General features: G+C 44.3%; 2 protein-coding genes across 3 annotated transcripts in view; one reads left to right on the top strand and one right to left on the bottom strand.

Annotated features, from left to right (window-relative positions):
• QRSL1 (glutaminyl-tRNA amidotransferase subunit QRSL1) overlaps nt 1-17783 on the bottom strand; it is a 27350-nt gene extending 9567 nt beyond the window's left edge. Inside the window, exons 1-8 of the mRNA XM_053288773.1 lie at nt 17607-17783; nt 10461-10620; nt 8895-8993; nt 7991-8087; nt 7155-7331; nt 5316-5491; nt 5099-5211; nt 490-682 (exon numbers count right to left, since the gene is read on the bottom strand). Of these exons, the coding sequence (XP_053144748.1) occupies nt 490-682; nt 5099-5211; nt 5316-5491; nt 7155-7331; nt 7991-8087; nt 8895-8993; nt 10461-10620; nt 17607-17630 (1039 nt within the window). The 5' untranslated portion in view covers nt 17631-17783. The remainder of the gene's footprint in view (nt 1-489; nt 683-5098; nt 5212-5315; nt 5492-7154; nt 7332-7990; nt 8088-8894; nt 8994-10460; nt 10621-17606) is intronic.
• The window catches only part of RTN4IP1 (reticulon 4 interacting protein 1), a 27448-nt gene continuing 21494 nt past the window's right edge, over nt 17782-23735 (top strand). Inside the window, exons 1-2 of one of the 2 annotated variants that reach the window (XM_053288881.1) lie at nt 17782-18710; nt 23479-23630. In XM_053288881.1, the coding sequence (XP_053144856.1) occupies nt 18410-18710; nt 23479-23630 (453 nt within the window). In that variant the 5' untranslated portion in view covers nt 17782-18409. The remainder of the gene's footprint in view (nt 18711-23478; nt 23631-23735) is intronic. The other variant, XM_053288959.1, reaches the window with a different exon arrangement.

Here is a 23735-nt window from a genome sequence, read left to right as displayed (position 1 = left end):
TACAGAAATATGGAGCCAGTACTGTGGAGACTATGAGCCAGCGAAAGGTGCAGGAGCAATGATGCTTGAGAAGAAGCAGCTTGTACGACCAATTAATCATTCAACAGATCTTATGTGGCCTGTAGGCTGCCAGTCAAAGAACGGATATAGATGAATATTCTATGGTAATATTATATCCAAGCAGAAAACCAAGGCTGACATATCATGCAATGGTATGTCCGTCCAGTAATAACGCATATACACAAAAGCAAAAGTTGTGGAAATGAGGTTACACTAGAGTAAGCCAATTATAAATAATGGGCTTACTCTTGTATAGCTTCATTTGCGCAACCTGCGTGCATGCAATGTTACTGGGCTGATACACCCATGGGCACTATGTCAGACACAGAGTTCAGTATATAGTTATTATTGTTCAGTATATAGTTATTATATATTGTGTAATTTGTAGATCTTACCCAAGTCTTCACATTAGATGGAAAGACGTCTTACCATATTCCAGCCCATCAAATCGGGCCATGTTTGATGCTACTTCTGCTGCACACAGCACATGGTAACAGACGATTGAGTGACAGGTGTGGGGCAAACTCACTTCAATCACTTTGGCACCAGCTTTCTCAAAAAGGTTGGCTGCCTTAGACCACACTGCCAGAGTTTCACTGCACAGTTCTGGTGTATTGTATTCCTTGGGAAGGGAGTTAAAATGCAACGAGATTAATTTCATGCTCACTCAAACATACATATTTAGGTGCATTTTAGTCTTTCTCCAAGGATCGAACACGAGCACCATTCAGACATTATTAAACCAAGACTGTACTCTGGTATAGCCTCTGAAAACACATTTGAAGTCCCTCCTGGGTGTGTCAGTTATCTTCTCCCGCAAGCCACTCATGATTTCAGCAGTTTGTCTGAAGAATAATAAGATTTACTTATGCAGTTGGTGGCACAAGGCATCTAGTTCAGAGCAAAATGATGCTTGACACAATTCAGTGTTTGTCTAAAGAATGTGAGCGGAAGGCGCAGAGCTAGCCAAGCGGCAGCCTGGGTCCAGCCCCGCCCGGCGGTCCCTTTGATGACATCCCGTGCTCATGACGTCACGTGCGTGGGGTGTGCCTGAGCCCCGAGAGAAATCCCCTCCCTGCCCACGAGCGAATGCTTGCCCATCTTTTTCAGGGAGCATCCAGAGAGGAAGAGAAAGGGAGAATAGATGCTTTCAGGCAGCAAGCACTGCCTGAAATGATAGGGAAGGGCTTGCTCGTGCTCTTCAGAGCTCAAGGCCACACTCCCTTTGTCCAAGCCACACACCCCTGGGGGCTTCATCAGCCCCTACCATTGGCGGCCCGGGTTCTTTGAACCCATTCACACAATGGTGGCTACACCCCTGGTTAGCGGCATGGGGGAGAAGGTGACTGATGCACCTGGGATGGACTTCCAGCATGCTTTCAGAGGCAGTACGAGAGTACAACCTTTGTTTAATAACATTTGAATGGGGCCGAGATGTTCAGCTAACCATGAGCTAAAGAGGCATGCTTGGAAGTAAAAGTTCATAAAAACCTTTTCATAAAGAACAGCTGTGGGGTAATCTCATCCTGATGAGGGTGGTGGTGTGTGGAGAGAGAGAGGTTAACTCTTACCTGTTGTGCTGTTGTCTGCTTTTGAGGGGGATTTTTGGCAGGAAAATAGCAGATGGGAAAAGAATTAAAAATGCCCTTCCTCGTGGTCCTGATCAGGGCCATCTCCCCCAGCCATGTTTTTATTTATTTTTATTATGAAAGAAGAGGTACTTCCACTCTTATGTATGAATCTTAATAATAATAAATTTTGTTAGCTGCCCCATAACAAATTGTTCTAAGTCTAGCCTGACATCCAACTGAAATTTTCAAAAATATTCAAGAGTCATTTAGTATGTCAAATAAAATTCCTGAATGCAAATTAGTCAGTAAAGCAATTTATCCTTCTAATATTTGGTATTTTCTTTTTAAAAAACAAAATTATGGAACAATGTTCTTGTGGTAGTTATTACCCCTGCTAACTGGGCAAAGAGGCACCTTTTAACGTGGTGATTCTCTTTATTGAGCAGGGGGAGAGTAACTGGCCCTATCCACCCCCAGCACAGTACCTCCAGTGACTGTTGCTGGTATCTACCTTACGTTTCTTTTTAGAGTGTGCGCCCTTTGGGGACAGGGTTGCATCTTTTTTGGTTTTTTGTTTTGTTTTGTTTGTTATTTCTCTGTGTAAACTGCCCTGAGCAATTTTTGGAAGGGTGGTATAGAAATCGAATAAATAACAATAACAACAACAGCAGCAGCAGCAGCAACCTTGGTATGCCATCCTTCCTCTATTCAGCTCAGGGTAGCATATACCACAGTACAACACATTACCCAGCGCCCTATGTTGGCTTATAGATTCAGTGCCAAACTGCAGCTGGCTCTGGAGATCAGCCTGCCTTTTGGGAACTGATGAGGAATGGTGGGGATAAGATGAGTCATAACAGCTCTAGCTGAGGAAATTGGAATGAGGAGTTCAAACTTAACCAGTGACCTCAGCCAGAGAAGAGCCGAGACTGTCTGTTCCAATTTGGCCCAATCCCTGACGGAGATTGAAGACTTTTCTGGTAGCAGTAATGATGACGAGTAATACGGGAAGGCTGAAGAGCAAAACTTAGTATTAAACCTTTGCCCTCCATGGTGGAATATTGACACACAGAAGGCCCAATTCCACATTGAGGAATGGCCCAATTGCTGTAATAATGCTTTCATCCTCACAAAACACTTCTGTACATGTTATTTAGCAAAATGAAAAACTCTCGAAAGTCGTTCTCACAACCATTACTGGGAAAGGGAGGGCAGGTGGGGAGAAAGGTCAGGTTGAACCTACGTTCCCACCAGACAATTGACAAAACACTGCGTGGCACACACCCACATGATCCATGCTGTTCCGAGTAGCATAGCTGTCTGGAGGATGGGAAAATGAGCCTCCAGGAATCCCAAGATGATGCACCATGCAAGCAGTGTGGCGCATCGAGGGATTCCCCTTTAAGCCAGGCACTCTAGGTGCCCAGCTCGAGCATACACACAACCACAGACCTGGGGTAAAGGGAGTGCTTGCGCCCTTTAACCCCGGTAGATGCCCGGGTAAAAAACTCGGGCTACTGGGGGAGGCAGTGATGGGATTGGCCTCAATTCCAGAGCCTGACATGAGTAGACAATATATTCTAACCAGTCCCTACATCATCATCATCATTATTATTTTTAATTTGATTTCTATACTGCCCTTCCAAAAATGGCTCAGGGCGGTTTACACAGAGAAATAACAAACAAATAAGATGGATCCCTGTCCCCAAAGGGCTCACATTCTAAGGGCTCACATTCACATTCTATGATTGAGATTGAGGATGCACATTTCCATTATCAGTACACTGTTCCTTAATTGCATGGGGCACAGTTCATCTGACACAGCCCTCTACTCACATTCTCAATACTACTTCAATGCTGCATTTGAAGTGCATGTAAGGGGTGGTTTGGATAATCCCCTCCCCTGTGGTGTGAAGGAATGGTGTGTTGGGGAGAGAGACATACTCAAGGGATTTATTTTTGTTGATATCCTGCTCTTTCTCCAAGGAGGACTCACTACACCCTTGTGAGGTAGGTTAGGCCAAGAGATAAGAGACTGGCCTAGAGTCACTTAGTGAGTTTCATGGCTGAATGGGGATTTAAACTCGGGTCTCCCTAGACCTAGTCCAACACGAACCACTACACCATGCTGCAATGCTCTCATCTTAATCACATGAGAGCAGGGCCGGTAGGAAAGTATCATCTGAATTGGCCCCTAAGCCAGTAAAAAAAGGGGCAATTCATTTCTGCTATTTACTGGAACTACATTTTTAGCAGCAGTCTGTATGTTAGAGTGGTTCCCAACGTCTTTTCTCTTTCTGTTGGTGCATACAATGGAGCTACAGTTTCCTGTTAACTTTATCTCTTTTCAGTTTACTCATTTTAGAGAAAGACAAAATTGTCAACTCTTGGTTTGATTCAGACATTTAAAATATGTGAAGAGCCAGTGGGGTGCAGTGGTTGCAGGGTTGGATTAGGATTGAGGGGATCCTAGTTCAAAACCCTATTCAGCCATGAAACTCACTGGGTGACTGTGGGCCAGTCGCTTATCTCGCAGCCTAACCTAACCGAAAGGGTTGTTGTGAGGATAAATATAACCATGTATGTAACTCTGGACTCCTTGGAGGAGTCCACTTCTACCTGACTCAGCTCAGATAGAAGCAACAAGAGATGATGTTCTAAACTGTCTGGAAAAACTGAAAACTAACAAATCACCAGGGCCGGATGGCATCCATCCAAGAGTCCTCAAAGAACTCAAATGTCAAATTGCCGACCTCCTTGTTAAAATATATAACTTATACCTGAAATTGGGCTCTGTACCAGAGGACTGGAGAGTAGCAAATGTAACACCGATTTTCAAAAAGAGATCCAGGGGCGATCCAGGAAATTACAGGCCGGCTAACCTAATGTCCGTTCCAGGCAAATTGATGGAAAGCATCCTCAAGGATAAAATTGTAAAGCACCTAGAAGAACAGGCCCTGCTGGGAGTGAGCCAGCATGGCTTCCACAAAGGTAAATCTTGTCTCACCAACCTTTTGGAGTTCTTTGAGAGTGTCAACAACTGTGTGGATCAAGGTGATCCAGTTGACATAGTCTACCTGGACTTCCAAAAAGCTTTTGACAAAGTTCCTCATCAAAGACTCTTGAGGAATCTTAGCAGTCATGGGATAAGGGGACAAGTACATGTGTGGATTGCTAACTGGTTGAAAGACAGGAAACAGAGGGTAGGTATAAATGGAGAATTTTCACAATGGAGGGAAGTAAGAAGTGGGGTCCCCCAGGGATCTGTATTGGGACCGGTGCTTTTTAATTTATTCATAAATGATCTAGAAGCAGGGGTAAGCAGTGAGGTGGCCAAATTTGCAGATGATACCAAGCTCTTCTGAGTAGTGAAATCCAAAACGGATTGTGAGGATATCATGAAAGGATATCAGTAGGATATCAAGAAAATTTAATTCTCCTCTATTGACTAATTATATACAAGTTACCTTTGGTATGCCTATGCAAAGATTCTTGATATCTGTCAAGCTGGGTAACTGGAAAAGACGACAAGGTTCTTGCACTGTGGTGGAGTCTTTTGGATCATGCCCACTGAGCACACCTAAAATAAGATGAAAGGTTCATGAATTCCTGGAAAGTGAGAGAACTACAGAACTAACTTAGCTTTGACACAACTGCATAGAGTGACATGTACAACTGTTATACCTAAAACAGTGGCTGCATCGTCAACATGTCTGGTTAAAATGCCTGGTACGTCCATGGAGTTCACGAGTGGAATGAGACCGTGGCGGGAAACCAGGCCATATGTTGGCTTCAGACCAACAATTCCACAGTGAGAGGCAGGATTTCTGGTGGATCCACCTGTATCAGATCCCAATGCCCTAGGGTTGAAACAAACCACCACCATCAGAAACAAACTACATGTCACATTCACATTGGGTCTACTGTTATAGCTGTGAATTATATCAAAGGCTCTTTACAAATATACTCAACCACACACAGTATAACAGTAAAAATACAGTTTTTAAAAACAGTAAACACACTAGAAAGGTTGCAGAGATTAGACAATATTTTTGTGTGGCAAGAACCTATTTTTTCAGATGCATCAACTATGAATGTGGCAGATATTCATACACCGAGGCGCTCTTACCCCTGGACTTCTGGGCCAAAGTCCAGGGCCTCCACCTCCTCTGGGGGCCCCCCAATCTACTTTAGTGAGTCCCAGGTGGTGTGGTTGACGTGCTGCGCTGCAGGCCTGAGATGCACCGGGTGGCCAAGCATGACTGTGACCTGTGCTGGGGTGGCCAAGTGTGACCTCTGCTTTAGAGACAGAGGGGAGAGTGGGGAAAGAAAAATGTGGGTTGGGAATATGTTATGTAGTGTGTTGAAATGCTTCTCCCAATGCATTTTGCATAAATACACCTCTTTTCTAAAATTCTTGTGAGTTAAGCTGCTGTTTGTGCCTCAAAAACCCATGTGTTAAAATTACTGCATGTGTCATGGTGTGTGTGTGTGGGGGGGGGGTTAACTTGCAAGGGTCAGGCAGCTCCAAAGGCCTTTAGGTCTGGGCTCCAAAATTACCTAGGTGCACTTCTGCATACACTCATGGGGTGAGGTACAGGGTGGGATAACCCCCAAACAATGTGAAACAAAGGCTAAATGGGAATAGACGCATGCATATTCTGATAAATATAATACACTATATACAATATAATTCAATTAATAATTGCAGCATCAGAGCCTATTGTGTCCATTCATCATTTTGTATATGGACTTCATACTCTTGAATAATGCACACTAGGCCAAAGTTAAGCACTCTGAAGAAGCCCCATTGATTCCAACAGGAGAGCTGAATGTGTGCATAGAACTTTTCCAAAGAAACCACAGGACCTTCAAGCGCTCAACTTGGGCTGGATCAGGCACCATCGTAAATGCAGTTTTAAAAATAAGCTTTTCTTAAAGACAGCCTATCGATGTCAGTAGAGCTAGATAATTTAGAATGTTAGTCAGAAAATCCTACTCTATCTGAAATATTGACTCACACTGACATCAAAACAAAGTCTGGGATGAAAGGGTATTTTGTGGTGCGGGATAAGATGCTGTAGAATCAAAATTCCTTCTGTTTTTTGTGGAGTTGAGCTCCGGGATATATTGTTGATCCCACAGAAGTTTTCAAAGAGAGGAGATTAGGAGGATGTCAGTAATATCTCCTACCCCTTACTGCCACAATAAATTATTTTCAAGTGGCACCAAATGCTCACATTGAGACAACAGACAATACTTAGAATGACATGGGTTAAGTCATACAGACAAAATATTAGGAAGCTTTATTTGATCCTCAAGCCTGCTTTATCAAGCCCTGTCCTTTTCCTCTATTATAGTCCTGTCCCTCTGGAGTAGATTGTTAGCATCCTAATCGGGAACAATTTTTTTGGGGGGGGGAGGGGTCTGTACAGAACTTAGCATATTGTTTGCACTTTAAACAAGTGTTAACATAGTAACGTTACAGCTCTTAAGGAGAAACTGTTCTAAAAAGCCTCTTACGCAAAGCATGTGAAAGACGACACTGCAGCTGCGCTGCCTCCAGAGCTTCCTCCTGTTATCAACCAGTTGGTGTCTTCATTCTGAGCACTGGAGTTTTGTGCACACTTTTCTCTATATTGTTGCGAGTAACTCCAGGGATTCTTAACTGGTCCAAATGCCCCATCTGTACTTCCAGAGCTAGGATGAGATAATCCGAGAGAATAAAGCTGGAGATGTATACTTCAGCTATAGATTTGGTCACCACTTCTTTCTGTCTTAAGTACATTTGAAATCCTTTACACCAAAGCAGAACCACAAAGGTCAGTCAGCTGTCACTCTTATAAGACAGATTCTTATCTGTCTGTGCAATCAAGGAGTTCACCCAGTGGTGAGCAACCTGGCACCTTCTAAGACCTCCCTCCCTCTCCCCACTGCTCTGGATTCCAGCATTCTGGATATAGCCTGTGGAACTTCCTGACTGCAGCCATCACAATCTCCAGCAACCTGTGCTCCTACAGTGTATGACATTATTGCAGGAGCACATGTGGAGTCTGTTGTCCTCACTGCAATTACTTATGTGCAGCTGGCTTCACTATTTCAGCCATAGGATTCAAGTTCCTTCAGGGACCCTAAGTGAATAAATGTTGTGTTTCCACATTAGCTAACCATGTTCAGCATTCACTGACCTGACTATTACAGATTTGTTTTTCCTTCAATAATAAGCACATTTCTAATCGCTATGGTTGCAGAAGCAAGCTTGAAACTTGTTTACAGTACAAGAAATACATGCCAAGTATTACTGAAACTTCAGTGAAACAATGCAACAGAGAGGCTTAAAGTTACTGAACTCAACTTACCCCATAGCAAATTCATCTAGGTTTGTTTTCCCAACAAGTAGTGCTCCTTGATCCAGCAATTTCTGAACTACTGTTGCATTGTAAGGGGGGACATAACCTGAAAATGCAAAGACTGAATTGGCTGAATGATTCTGTATTTCTAAATCCTTATGGCATTTTACCACTGCAACCAGATTTTGTTTTTGTATTTCTGTAATGCAAGCTAACTGTTGATGTCAAATCAATCAAACCTTGATTATGGTCTACGACCAGCACACGTCACAATACGTGCAATGTCTTATTAAGGGAGACTTAATGAGCTTGACACTAGATATGTATGCCCTGGCTGACATCCACACTACTGAAGTGGGCGTGAAACATGAGCTCCATGCCCACTGTGAACGACAGAACATAACTGTGCATTGTCCAGTACTCTGCTTTCGGGGTCACCCTTTTGTGCCACATTAAAGTATGTCTCTGAGGGCTGCATGACCCTCAGAAACATATTTCTACCAGACACAGGATGCTTTGAAGGGAAAGTAGGATCCACAAAACTCACCCTCCCCACTGAGCACTGCCTTCAGGAAGGCTTCCACTATGAGTGTGTACCTCTCGGTTCTGCACCTGTTTTGCTAGCTTGGATGTCAACCACTGTAATGATTGCCTAGGTGCAGTGTTCATTAGGCAAAGAATTAAGCCCTTGATAAACCTGACCAGCATGGACACAATGCTAAAAATCGTTGTGTCCCCAAATTCTTGGGTGTATTAAGACAGCTGTATGCAGATCAATCAATGTATCCATTCATCAATGCAGTTTTCTGCAAAGAAATAAACAGATTTAAGTCTAAACAGAAGCACTCTGTTTCCTTAAGAGACTTTGAATCGGAGCTAAAGGGTGTTGCTTTATCTTAGAACTCTACTTTACCTTTCAGCATATTGGATGCACATGTTGTTTCAATACCAGCTGTGCTGAAGTTGTCTTTCACTGCAACAGGAATTCCATCTAAGTCCCCTAGTGTCTGACCTACATAATAGTACAAAGACATTTTAGAACTGTGCATAAAACATGCCACATATTTATTCATTTATTTATCATAATTTTATACCGCCTGATATGCATATCTCTAGGCGGTGTACAGAATTTAAAATATTTAAAATTAAAATTAAAATACATGACAAAAAAACCAATAAAATTATTAAAACAAGTTTTTAAAATTATTAAAATTAATTCTAATTAAAAGCCTGGGAGCCTTATTTAAGCGTCAGGTTCTTCTAAATGATGCTTTACATTTAGTCTGATCCTATGCTATTGTTGGAGCTACTGGGCAGGCAGATTTGGAACAAATATGGAAGGCAGGTAGCCAGTCACTCCTCAAAGTGGTTCTAACCTCTTTCTCCTTATTACCCCATTTTGTAGTCTGCAGGCACTACTGTGTTCAGCGCTAAGTGGATGATGCTGTACCCCAGAGGTAGAAATGCAATGTGGTCCCACTTCTGTTTTGCTCTGAAGGACTCTCAAGTTGTACAAGCAAGAAAGGCATTTTGCAGAAAGACCTCTTAACTACAAGGGCTAGAGACTTATCTTTTTAGCAACAACAACAAAATCCCCAGAGATTCTCAGGGAGCCAAATCCTGTGCCAGATTTCTGTCTTTGTTTTTTGTGCCATGCACATCCTAGTCAGCCTCAAGCTGTACCAACAGTAACTTGTATGCTTCTTGCACATAAGAGGAGGTGCCTGGTGCCTTATTTCACTTCTGAAGCTAAACAAGTTTGGGGGCCTGACTACTATCTAAATGAGAATGTAAAGGAACCCCACTGGAGTTTGGGCAGTTTTACTCTCTCACCCCTGGTCCAGTGTGGTGTTTGGTAGTCGCTGTCTGGGAATTCCAAATATACATCCCCCTTACTCCTTGGAGAGAGGGAAGGATATAAATATAGCAAAGAAACCCAGGTTAAATACCAGGCCTAAACTTCCCTATTGTACAGGGAGGTTCACAATCATTTCAGCTGGGATTCTTAAACTTAAGCACCAGTTAAGCTAAACAGACAAAATGCTAAGTAGACCAAATGAAAGCACCCTATTTCAGCTAATTTGGCATTCAGGATTAATGTATACTTGCAAATAAATCTCCAATCCTAAATGCATGTAACATTAGCAGGACTTAAAAGCCTAAGTCTTAAATCATCCGCTCCACTATGCAAGAGTGTATAACAGCAGCCAAACAAGCTCAGTATGACCTTATGCTGGCACTACATAGACATTATGACAATATCCAGCAGATAATGTTGCTACAAACAAATGTGTTTCAGAATAGGGATCAAAATCTGTTCTGGTCTATGATGGAAATAAACTTACTACTACGGACCAAAATCTGTTATATCACAAGAATAAAGTTAATTTGGCTGTTCATTTTATACCATTCATTAATTACTGGAACACAGAAAAATGTTTTAAGGAAGATCATCCCCCATTCAGGAGAAATAAATTACCTTGTCTGTATCTCTTCTCAGATGCCTCGGCCTGTCTTAATGCGGTGTCCTCTGCTACAGTAATATAAGCATTAAGAAATCTAGTGGCTTTAATTAAGGAGAGACACTTCTGACAAAGCTCTGTTGGACTCACTTGACCTTCCTTCAGTGCTGCAGAAATCTGAAATGACAACAATTTATGTTTTTAGACAAAAGTAGATAACAAGATTTAAGTCTTAAACATGTCTATTGGCTTTTCAAAACTATTTCCTCTCCTCACACAAAAACTACTTGGAATCAACTTTGTACATAGAGTGCTTTGTAATTATATGTAAATAAGGAAATTTGGCAATAAATATTATCAACAGCAACTATAAACATGTGCAACTTCATAACAAGGCCTCAAGACTCACTCAACGTGGCCTGAATACATATTAATATGGCAGTGGAAAGCACTGAGACCTTTAACACAGGCTGAAGGCATCAGTGGAAGGCACTGAGACTGCCATCCTCAGAAGCTCTTTCCGTAAATAGAAGGAGAGTTGTGCTAGCAGAAGGCAACCTTGCATGAGTGCAATGCATTCAGAGCAGCACTCTGCTGAGGCCTGGATGCCTCTCTTTAACTATAAGAGTCACAAAGGCATATATGATTTGTCAAAACTGTTATCCATAGACATTTCATTATCAGTCAAACCCTATATTGCAGGAGTTCTTAACCTTTTTGCACCTACAGATCCAGATCCTCAAGTATTACCCACGGACCCCCACCCCATTTATATATTTTAATAAAGCTATCGTAAAAAACAGAGGGGGGGGGGGAAATAGTACTCAGGATAGTTATTTTCAAGAACTTTATTCCAGCTCACTAGGAAGCAAATTAAGCTCAGTGCAGCAAAGAATTTGCATTAAAAAGTGCTAGCCCTTTTCATATGCATTGCTGAGAAAGGCTGGGAATTGTAGACCTTGTTACACTCTGGTATCTCTTGTCAACAATGAAGTTCTAACGAAAATTCAAGGGGGTGAAAAAAAGGATGTGCCACATTTGATCATAAACAATGTTTTTGGGGAGCTACCTTTTATATTAAAAAAATGAATGTTCAGTGGACCATCTGGATCTATCCCATGGGAAAGGTCGTAGGAAGCATGACTTGTCCACTTAGCTAAGCAGGGTCCACCCTGGTTGCATATGAATGGGAGACATGATGTGTGAGCAATGCAAGATATTCCCTTCAGGGGATAGAGCCACTCTGGGAAGAGCAGAAGGTTTCAACTTCCCTCCCTGGCTTCTCCAAGATAGGGCTGAGAGAGATTCTGCCTGCAACGTTGGAGAAGCTGCTGCAGTCTGTGAAGACAATACTGAGCGAGACTGTCCAAGGGTCTGACTCAGTATATGGCAGCTTCCTATGTTCCTATGGACCCCTGCTATTAAGAACCCCTCTTATAGTGTAATCCTAAAGATACGTACAATTCCTTGTCAGAAAATGCCATGAGGACATTCATGGAGGACAGCTCTATTAATGGTTATTAACCATGACAATGGAACCTCCATCTTCAGAAATGATATGCTGCAGCAAGCCTGGTGGCCATGTGCATCCAACTGGGGCACGGGGTCTTATGAGCAGCACGGCGCAGCACCCAGAAAAGCGGCGGGGCGGTGGAGGAGCAGGTAAGGACCTGCTTTATTCATGCTTAAAAGGTGCTGAAACATTCGTGCACATCCTTAATCACCATATCTTAAGAAGGACATTGTAGAACTGGAAAAGGTGCAAAGGAGAGCAACCACGATGATTGGGGGCCTGGAGCACCTTCCTTATGAAGCAAGGCTACAGCAACTGGGACTCTTTAGTTTAGAAAAGAGGCAATTATGGGGAGACATGATAGAGGTGTATAAAATTGTGAATGGAGTAGCTAGAGTAGACAGAGAAATTTTTTTATCCCTCTCTTACAACACTAGTACCAGGGGTCATCACGTGAAACTGAAGACCAGGACTGACAGGAAGAACAGGAAATGTAGGACCAACAGAAGGAAGTTCTTTTTTACACAGCACATAATTAATATATGGAATTCTCTGCCCCGGGATGTGGTGATGGCCACTAGCTTAGATGGCTTTAAAAGGGGCTTAGACAAATTCATGGAGGGCAGGTCTATCAATGGATACTAGTCTGGTGGCTATAGGTCACCTCCAGCCTCAGGGGCAAGATGCCTCCAAATACCAGTTGCAGGGGAGCAACAGCAAGACAGAGGACATGCCCTCACCTCTTGCCTGTGGGCTTCTGAGAGAGATCTGGTGGGCCACTGTGTGAAACAGAATACTGACCTAGATATACCTTGGGCCTGATCCAGCAGGGCCTGTTCTTATGTTGTTATTTTATTTTTATTATTATTATTATTATTATTATTATTAACATTTATATCCCGCTCTTCCTCCAAGGAGCTCAAAGGGGTGTACTACATACTTGAGTTTCTCCTCACAACAACCTTGTGAAGTAGGTTAGGCTGAGAGAGAAGTGACTGGCCCAGAGTCACCCAGCTAGTTTCATGGCTGAATGGGGATTTGAACTCGGGTCTCCACGGTCCTAGTCCAGCACTCAAACCACTGCACCACGCTGGTTAATATCAATGCATTTTGGATAATGGCCACAGACTTTGAGCCTCTGGCTACAAAATAACCACGACACAGCTGCTTCTTTAAGTACATTTTAGGTACAAGGCAGATATGCAAGAAGCCCCATTACATCAGCAAAAACAAGAGTTACTGAGACAGAAACAAAGGCCTGAGCTTAGATTTGGATTACACAAATGGGGGGGGGGGCAGGTCAAGCTACTGAAAGAACCCTAGATGCTCTTTAGAATCCCAGCACAAGGGATATCCTTCAGAACAGATCATGTTAAAAATTAAGAATGACTCTTAAAATATCAGAGTTCCTCCCACACTTCTGCATTTTAAAATACAAAGAACTGATCAATGTATCTGTACAATGGAAGTTACTTCACACATCACAAAGTAAAGAAGGAAATCATGAGGCTATTCCCACATGCAGCAGAAACCGGGCTAAGGGAGCTCAGCCCGGTTTCTGCTGTGAATGTGAACCACTGGGAGCAGCACAGCTCCTGGCAGCGGCAAGCCCTCTTAGGTAGCCCGCCACTTAACAAAGGTTTTGGGCGTGAGCATGCCCAAACACCGAGTTAATGAATCATGCGTCTGCCGTGGCTGCTTGCAGCCGTGGCAGACACATTCGGGGGGGGGCGCTCCCAGTGTGCAATGCTTTGTTGGGGCTCTGGGGTGCCACATGGCAGCGCTTCCATGTGCCCAACCCCCAGAGCTGCTGGGTGAGTCGCAGCTGGGCCAGGAACGCCACAGACAAGCTACTGCTCGCCTGGGTAGGGATGTGCATGAATCGGTCCGCAGGCCATGTTAGAGGCCTACGAACCGGTTCGCAAGTGGCCCGGTCCGGCGGTTCGACGCTGGGGGGTGTTGCTTTAAGGGGGGGGTTGTACTTACCCCTCCCGCTGCTTTTCCCCCTCCGGCGCTCCATTTTTAAGTGAAATCTTTGAAGCGGCAGCAGTCCTCCTTGCCGCCCCTGCCGCCTGCGAAAAGCGGATGTAACTTCCGTGCATGCGTGCACCGCTTTGTGATCATATGGGTAGTGAGTACCCATAGAGTACCCATAGAGCCCAACCGAGGCTCTGGTCATGTGTGGGCATCAGGGTTAGAGTTCTTCCCAACCCCAAGCCACCCCCAGATGATCGTATGCAAGGCCCCATCATGTGGGTCAATATTCACATAGAAAATAATGTATAAGCTACTTGGTAGTACAAGAATTTTAATACAGATGGCCCTCTTTATTCGCAGGGGTTCCGTTCTCACCTACACGCATGAATACGGAAACCATGAATAACCAAAACTTGAGCAATGGGGATTGGGGGTTTAGGTTCCTAATCCCCACCCAAAAAAGGCCAAAAAAGCAAGGGAGGCAGAAATAAAAGAAAAGGTCAGTACCTTATTCTCTAGGTCTCCAACAAAACCCCCTCAAACTCGGAAGACAGTCAAATATTCACACACAAACATTTTCGTTTGGAAAATGGCAATCGGAAATGACATCGGAAGTCATTTCCGGCCACTCAAAACCATGGATAGGTTAATTTCGCCTATTTTTCTACCTGTGGATAATGCAGCTGGTTCTCTAAGACCCAGTTGTGGATACAGGGTCTGTGGATAATGAGGGCCACCAGTATACACATATGCATAGAGGCTGCTGCTGATTATCCCACGTAAAGGAGCTTGACAGTTTTCCATACTCCAGGTTCCCACCTCCACCCCTTTCAATTTATCTTCCTTTTAGCCAAGCTAATGTCGTGGTTTGAGAATGGTGGCAGTTAGTCTTAAAGAAAGCACAGAGAAAGATGGAAGGATGCTAAACAAATAAGAATTAATGGACAAGATCCAGACTGTTAGTCATGACTAAGCACCACTGCAGTAAATGAGACAAGTCAGCAGTGACCAAGTTAAGTCCCATTAATTTCAATAAGACTTAGTTGTGACTAACCTAGTCTGGATCCTGCCCACTGTCTTATACTTGGATCAAAATTTTATCTTCATTTTAGGAAGTGCAAGATGTCCAGCTCTTGAAAAACCACACTTCTGTGTGTTGAGATATTCCCAGGCAATTTTGTCATGTGTGCTCTTGCTGCTAGAGTATGATGGGAGGCAGAAATAATCAAGGGGTTTCTTGGTGGTAGCTCCCTAGCTGTGGAACTCCTTGCCCAGCAAAGCTGGGTAGTGGATCTTGCTCCACTACAGCTAGTAAAAACATTTCCTCTTTAGAAAGAGTAAGTGCCTCCCTTTCAGAGGACATTTTGAAACCCAGAAGCTATGTAACAGCTAGATATCTGCCATCTCCTGTCTGAATGATAGTCAAAGATATATCCGTGCCTTGTTTTTCACTGCTGTTTTACAGAGTTCTGTTGGATTATATTGTTTAATAGTTTTATTGTAAACCACTTTGGGAGTTTGCTGAGAAAGGAAACAGAAAGAAATCAACAAGGCAACAAAAAAAATGCTGGTCGGTTGAAAAGGTCTTTTTTCACAGGACCACCAGCTGCAGCCATGGTTATAACTCTAGGGCTAGAACTGCAGACTAGGATTACCACTTCTTTTGGTTGCCAGCCAGGGCCTTGGGCAAAATGTTCATGTGAAACCCCATTTTCTTCTCACGGGCTAACATATAGTGCAGGATGAGTGCATGCACTTTTCCCACCAGTTGAGAGTCCCCCCATCAGAGTTGCCAGAACCTAAGGGGTATACTCGTGGGTCAAATGGGCCGTAAGCCAGAATTTGGCTTTTTAAAAGCCAAATCTGGCCACCTAGCCTCACACTAAGCAGCAGTGGGGGCTGTTGTGTACACAGTAAGGTGTGCATAATAGCTGCTTATTATTTATTAATTATTAATGTATTATTATTATTATTATTATTATTATTATTATTATTATTATTATTAATACCCCCACCTCTTCAGTGCATTATGCTCGGAGCAGCTTATGACATTAATAAAATAGATACAATATAAGATAAAAAACAAGGTTAAAAAGTTAAGAGATCAGGCTAAAACAAATAAACACAAAGATGTTTTAGAACTGAAATTAAAAGCTATTAGTAAGACGCTGTTGTGCCACATTTGCCATTATTTCCAATGACAGTGGCAGTGCAGCTGCCGTTACACAGACCTTAGTGTGCACACAACAACCCCTGCTTGCTGCTGGCTGGGGCAGAAAGTGCGTGCATGCATCACTCTTCAGTGGGCAGCATGATGCACTATATGCTAGCCTGATGGCTATAGGCCACCTCCAGCCTCAGAGGCAGGATGCCTCTAAATACCAGTTCCAGGGGAGCAACAGCAAGAGAAAGGGCATGCCCTCGTGCCTGTGGGCTTCTCAGGGGCATCTGGTGGGCCACTATGTGAAACAGGATGCTGGATAGACTTTGGGCCTGGTCCAGCAGGGCTGTTATGTAGCCACTACATTCTGTGTCAATGCAATGTTTTTCTGTTGGGGGGGGCACGGAGTGCTAGATATGCATATAATATTTTTAAAAACTATCCATATTGATATCAATATGTTGATTAAATGTGCAGGTCAACAACAGGACCATGGTCCACTGAAGTCAGTGGTCAAGTCAATGGAGTGTGTGGGGAAACCGAAAATACTGAAAGAACTTTTGATCCTGGGTTTTATTTTAAGTGATTAGTTTTACTGCCCTGAATGAAAAGAATCAATCTAATCATTTCAAATACTGAACCATACTTTAGGTGAGGGGCCCGCCATGTGTGGCATCAGGACAGCTGACGCCACCCCCGCCCCCACTGTTGCCAAGAGAGACCTGGCTAGGGTTGCCAACATTTCATTACCAGAATGAGGGACACAAGTTTGTGGAGGCTGGCGGTTGGGGGGTGGCTGGGAGGTGTATGCAGTGGTAATCAAGAGCCTGAGTATAATTGACATATATTATTATTATTTCTTGTTTACACAGTCAGACAGGTCTTATTGACTGGTTTGTTTTATCCAGACATCAAGTCTTATTATTATTATTTATTTGATTTCTATACCACCCTTCAAAAAATGGCTCAGGGTGGTTTACACAGAGAAAAAATAAATAAATAAGATGGATCCCTGTCCCCAAAGGGCTCACAATCTAAAAGAAACATAAGATAGATACCAGTAACAGTCAGGTCCTGTGCTGGGGGTGAATAGAGCCAATATATGTAACTGAATTATATGCTATTGAATAAATGAGCAACGAATGTCCCTAAAAGGATCAACAATTCATCCCCGAAATGAGGGACATCCTGCGTAACGAGGGACAGTTGGCAACCCTACTGGTGACTGCAGGAACTAATTAACTGGCAGAAATACAAGAAGTGACTTTTCCCCAGCAAAAATGCAATTAATTTCATTCAGTGCATTTGAAATTATGCCTCTCAAGCAGCTGCCATACAGGGAGCTATGCGACCACCAGAAACAAAAATAGCGTTTCTGTAATCCTGCTTCCTCGAAGCAGACACAGAACCTTTGCAGAGATCTGTAAGCAATTAAAAGAAAAAAACACAGACCGTGTACTCCGCCCCTTAAAGGGACAGACAGCCCTACTCTGCCTGTATTCGCAGCCTCACCTCTCGGAGCGAAGCGCGCAGCATCTCCCTCGCTTAGCCCGGAGAGCCGGGTCTAAGAGCTAAGAAACTGCCGAACTCCTTAGTCCCTGGCATCGGTAGCGTGAGGTTGAAGTCATGGGCGCTGCCATCTTGGACAGCGCATCCTAGCATCGCGATCTCTCATTGGCTCAACCTTGTGAGGATGGAACGATGCTGTGTTTCTATTGGCCGGGAAGATAGAGCGTGCGAATCCGTGTAGGGGAATTGGGTGCCTGGGAGCAGCTGGGACGGGAGTGGGAGCCTGCCTGAAGGAGACTCCGGGCGAACAGCAGGAACAAGGCAGGGCGGATCTCCAAGCGGGCTGTAGGTTCTGCCGGAGGAGGGGACGGGAAACAGCTTTTGGATGTTAGTAATTTGGGGGCTGTTTCTGATAGGGGACGAGGATTAGCTTCATTGCCTGTCCCTACCTTTAGGGAGCTGGCTGAGTTGATGTTTCAGGCAGGAAAGGGAACATGCCCGCTCTACTGAGTTTTATTTCCTGTGAAACTCGGGGAGGAATGACACCGTGACAAGAAAAGCCAGTCCGCCCCTCTCTCCCCGCACGCCAAGTTTTATCATACTGGAAGGGAAAGATAGTCTTGCAATTATGAGGGAGGGTTGTTTATTTTTTTACTATGCAAACTAATTAAAAAAACACCACAACCCCTCTCCGTTTTAGAAAGGATTACGTCTGTTCTGATTTGTATGAAAAAGAATGCGTTTAAGTGCTGGTTATACTTTGTGAGTAGTTAAAGAGCCTTCGCATTTCTTTTTCATTGGCAATCATGTTGCTTAAAGTACACATAATTAGCAGGAAAGTGTGTAGTAGCTTGTTGCGCTGTCAGAGTTCAGTAATAAACTGCCTTGACACGGGGAAGAGTTTGAGTAGGCAACTTCCGTGTAGAAATTTCCACATCTCCTGTCAAAGATGTATAAGTATGCCATCCTGGGTGATTGATCGTTATGGAAAAAATGATGTGCTACGATTCACACAAGACATGATGTTCCCTGTGATCCATTTACCCAATGAAGTCATTATCAAAGTCCATGCTGCAAGTTTAAATCCGATAGACCTTAATATGAGAAGTAAGTGTTTATATATATATATGTGGAGAGTCAATTAATGCAATTAATACTGGCCAGTCTTAGATGCTTGTTATAAGAATTAATGAGCTTATGTAAAGTGTTTCAGATGCTTATATGCTATATAAATGCCACTTATTCTTATTAAGGATATATATTTCATACCTTAGTGTTTACTGAGTGTGATGTTAATGCAATTTTATATGACCTTCATAAAGTCTGCATTAGTCGAGGGGAATGCTGTGATTCATATGTGCTGTCCCAGTAACTTGCCTTGTGCTGTGCATTTAAATTTCAGTGGTTTTCTATGAAATGTCATTCTGTCCTGTAGAACAGTAATAGCTGATTAATATGGAACTTCCTGGCAAGCACTTCCTGGCAAGACTAACGTGACATTGTAGCATAAGCTTTCATAGGCCTAGCTGCATAGCTAGGATATAGCTGCATAGCTAGCTTTTGCCTATAAGTGCTTCTTTCACAATAACATCTCAGTCCTAAGTAGAGTGAAGTGTGCCCAAGTCAGTTGATGTCTCTAGGCATTGGCATGCTTAACTTTACATGGGGTGAGACTGTAAATTTGTTAATCTTTAAGGAGCCTCTAAACACTTGCTTTTGCTGCAAAAGACTCCAATTCTAACAGAATTTATAGTTACTACTAGTATTTTTAAGCCCGTTATGATAACGGGCGCTAGCTTTCTATCCCGTCTTTTCTGTCTCTCTCTCTCTCTCTTTCTGTCTCTTTTTTCCCCCCTTGTCCCCTCTCTCTTTTTGTTTTTTGTTTTGTTGTTGTCTCTGTTTTTGTTCTTCCTTATTTTGCTTTTACTTTTTTTGGGGGGGTGGATGAATAACGGCCAAAATGGCCCATGAGAAGGTGGCCGCCCCCGCCTATCGCCCTCCCGCGCACCCAGCTGCCGGAGCCCACCTTACCCGCTCCAGCCCGAAGGAGAAGAGAGGAACTCGGGAACAGAGCTACTCTCTGTGTTAAGCTGCTGCCCACACTGTCGCAATGGACGCAATAGGCGTCTTTGCGTCCATAGCGGCAGTTTGAGCAGTGACTTAGCACAGAGAGGAGCTCTGCTCTTTTCCCTCGGGCTGGAGCGGGTAAGGTGGTCTTTGACAGCTGGGAGGGCGATAGGCGGGGGCGGCAACCTTCTCATGGGCCATTTTGGCCCTTAATCTTTTTGGGGGGGGGAGCGGGGAAGGTGATTTTGGGCAGCTGGGAGGGCGGGTGAGCAGGCGGCGGCGGCTGTGAGCGGGCGGGGTCCTCGTTGGCGGCTTCGCCACCACCTCGCCAAGCTTCATTTTGGGCAGCTGGGAGGGCGGGTGAGCAGGCGGGGGCGACGGCTGTGAGCGGGCGGGGGCCTCGTTGGCGGCTTCGCCGCCACCTCGCCCAGCTTCCCTGTCCCCCGTCTTGGTCTTCCCCCGTCGCCATTGCCCTCGCCTTTTTCAGGGCGGCCGCTTCTGGTTGCCTCGGCCTCCTCTTGCCGTGCCTCAGCTCATGGCCGAGGCGGCGGCGGAGCCGCCGCCTTGGCCACTTTCCCCCGCCGCCACACACCGGCTAATGGCCGCCCGTGGCTGTGGGACACTGGTGTCTGAGGTCCTGTGTCCCTTGGGCTCTTCTGGGCCTGCGCTTTGCGCAGGCCCAGAACAACCCAGGGAGGCAGGGACGCAGATCCCCAACGTTCCAAAGCCACGGCCACTCACTTAGCCTTTTATTATATAGGATTCTGTTACTATATAGTTTATAGTAACAGAACTTATAGTTACTAGAGATCATCTGTGCACTATGACTTTGGTGCTTTCCTTGCCCCCTCCCCTCCCCGCCGCGCCCTCGCCCACCCCCTCCCTGGGGCTTGCCATGTACAACCTTAGTGTCTTTGATAGATCTATATATTATATATATATATAGATATTGGACACCGATTATTGTGAGCTTGCCTGTGATGAAATGGTGCAGGACTGCTTTTATGTAAATTGTCTTCGAAATCCATGGAGCTGACAATCATAAGAGGCAGTTAGAGAGTAGCAGTTATAACATGGAAGTGAAGTTTAGTTAGAGTGGTAATTTGGGTCTGGGTAGAAACAGTCTCAAGGAGGAGACTGTTCCCACAAAGAACTAACCATTTACATGGGCAGGGGAGACAGCGAGTTCAGGCACAGACCTTTACACCCATTCGAAGTTCCTGGGTCTAGTCCAGCATCGTGCTGCATGTAGATCTTCAGAAGAGGGGAGCCCTAGTTCCCAGCTGCCCCAGGATGGCATTGGCCCTGGGGGCGCAGGCAGGGGTGCACATTTCCACATGGCTGGGCAGGCTGGTGCTGATGGGGGTCACAGTTTTGCAGAAACTTGGCCATGGTCCCCAAGACAAGGAAAGCAGTCTCCAAGGCACACCTCCACACAACTTCCTTCCACATAGCAACCTAGCTCTGTTTAGAGCCCCTGTGGTCTGGCACTCTCTTGAGTGGGTGTTGTCTGCCCCCGGCCTGTACCATCATTATCATAAAGAAAGAATCCTTTCATTCGCTGGAGCAGTGCTGATCCAGCTGCCCGGCCCTGCTCATGAGTAAGCCTAGGGAGGGAACATTCCTCCCCCCCGGGGAAGAATCCCTGCTTGTGGCAGCCTCTTAAACCAGGACAGGAGCCCCCCTCCAAAAAAAAAAGTGCTCCCCACCCAGAGAGGGAATGCCCTCTTCATACTGGCTCTCTCTGCCATGAGGGTGCCATTTGTCCCCCTGTTATGCAAGGCATACCTGCTTGCATGGATGGCGTAGACACAGGGGTCAGGCCTTTAAACCCATTTAAAGTTCTTGCGCTTGGTCCAGCTTTGCACCGTATGCAGGTCTGCAGGTGCAGGGATTCCTGGGAGAGGAGAGTCTGGTAAATCCATAGCTGCATAGCCAACAGAAGGGATGGAGCTGGTTCTGTGAGAGGTGCCAGCGAGAAGTGCCGAAGGCTTGGAACAGCCACGTCTTTGGGCAGGTCTACACCACCGCCTCTATGATTGCAATTTGGAAATAGCTGCGAAAATGTGGTTATGGCTGTGCCAGAAGTTGAACATAGTTCTTTGGTGCCCAAATCTCAGGTCTTGGTGGCAAACCGAAGAGATAACCAAAGGTTCAATATGAAGTTTGGCGAGGCAAACCAGAGGTCGCTTTCAGCCTGTATCCATGGTTTTGTGAATTCAAGTATACTAGAGTTCCAACCTTGGCCATATTTAACTCTGGTTTGGCATTACATCTGAATGCGGCCTCAAAGGATAAGACAGTCTAAAAAACAATAAAAGACTGGATTATTCGGACAATCTGTAATAAAGACGGGGTTGTGAAGTACAATTCTGGGAAGGAACTGGGTTCAAAGGTGAAAATATATAATATATAAAAAGCCTTATATATTGTGTGTAAAATAACTAAGTGTTGTGAGAAGCTCAAATCATCAACTTTGTAACCAAGCATGATTTCAGCCTCACTAATCAGTAGTGAAACAAACCTTAGATAACATCTTTAAATAAATCACCTCTGGATTCTACCATTTCTTTGTGCTGCATTTGTAGACTACTCCTAAGAAACTTATAACTGCCTAAAGCAGTGAAGGCAAACTTCAGAAAACCACACACAAATCTGCCAGATCTTCTGTACCCAACCTCAAATCTGTTTGGCTATACCTGCCAGACTTTTGGTGCCACTTATCTCCCTTGGCTCCTACAGAATCCTCCTGCCTGTAGTAACTACAGTAGCTACCGTGGTTAGGAAAATGTGACCTCATGTCTTTTTTTCAGTGATCCTAGTGCAAGCACTTTGGGAAATATTTTTGATTACTTTGTTGGGGTTTGTGATTATTTAGCAAAGCACCAAGGAAGCTACCACTCCAGTTACAGAGTGCAGACTCTTATTTATTTTAGTATTATTTAACATATTTTTATCCTGCAAACCACATCTCTGGGTAGTTGTTGTAGCTATTTAAAGTAACACGCATGGAGATTCTAAGTTACTTAACTAGTTTATTGGTGAAGTACATTTGAGATAGGAAAGACCTATCTATCAGCTACATAATGAATAAGTAGGAAGAGAGAGAGATGTTTCTATCTTTTCTCTAGGAGGAAAGGAAGAGGTTTGATTCACTACAGGAAGTATCTGAGGAGTCAAGGCAGGGATCATAGAGTAGAGGCAAGCAGGGACAGGTAATGAGACCCTCACTAGCTGCTAGGGATGTGCACGGGACCGTGGCAGGAAGGCTCGAAGGCGGCGGGGGTGCTGCTTTAAGAGCGGGGGAGGGTACACTTATCCCTCCTGCCGCTCCCCCCCCCCAACAGAGAAAATGGCACGGTTGCTTACTGTGCTTGCTTCTTATTAAAATTGTTCTTTAAACACACGGAGTGGTATTTCAAGTCATGACATTAAATTGAATGTAGACAGTGAGCCTTATAAGGATCACTTATAGTGAGCCTTATAAGGCCAATGTGTGGTGGTAGTTTTGCGATGGGTTGCCTGGAAGGTCCATTGGGCCATATGGTGAGATACAAATCCAGTAAACAAACATGATTTGTTAAATGGCCATCTAGTTTTAGTGGTTCATCCAGGTCCTAACTCAGTGTTCGTTTCTCAATCTTCACATCTCATCTATAACATGAGAATAATGTAATCCACTACTACATGACTATTGTGAAGATGAGTGAAATGAGGGCATGTTGACTTGAATGAGCCATTGGGCCAGGTTGGTCTAAACGAGAACCCCTCAAACTTTTTTCATTCCCTACTTCTTTTTTTGGGATAGGTGGCTATGGAGCTGCTGCGTTAAGTCTGAAGCGTGATCCAATGCAAATTAAAAGCAAAGGCAGTGAATTTCCTCTGACTCTTGGACGGGATGTTTCTGGAGTTGTGATGGAATGTGGACTAAGTGTGTCCTATTTCAAACCTGGAGATGAGGTAATGTTAAGAAGGAACAGGAGTGATTCTGAATTGCTTTAAACCGTCCATCTCAGCAACAAAGCACTTCAATATGCAGTTTCTCTTTTAGCAAAGCCCAGGATT

The sequence above is a fragment of the Hemicordylus capensis genome, chromosome 1 (genome assembly GCF_027244095.1).
Source record: "Hemicordylus capensis ecotype Gifberg chromosome 1, rHemCap1.1.pri, whole genome shotgun sequence".
In the NCBI taxonomy this organism is placed as follows: Eukaryota; Metazoa; Chordata; class Lepidosauria; order Squamata; family Cordylidae; genus Hemicordylus; species Hemicordylus capensis.
The sequence above is the reverse complement of the archived record's forward strand: the minus strand, read 5'-3'. Positions and strand labels throughout refer to the sequence as shown.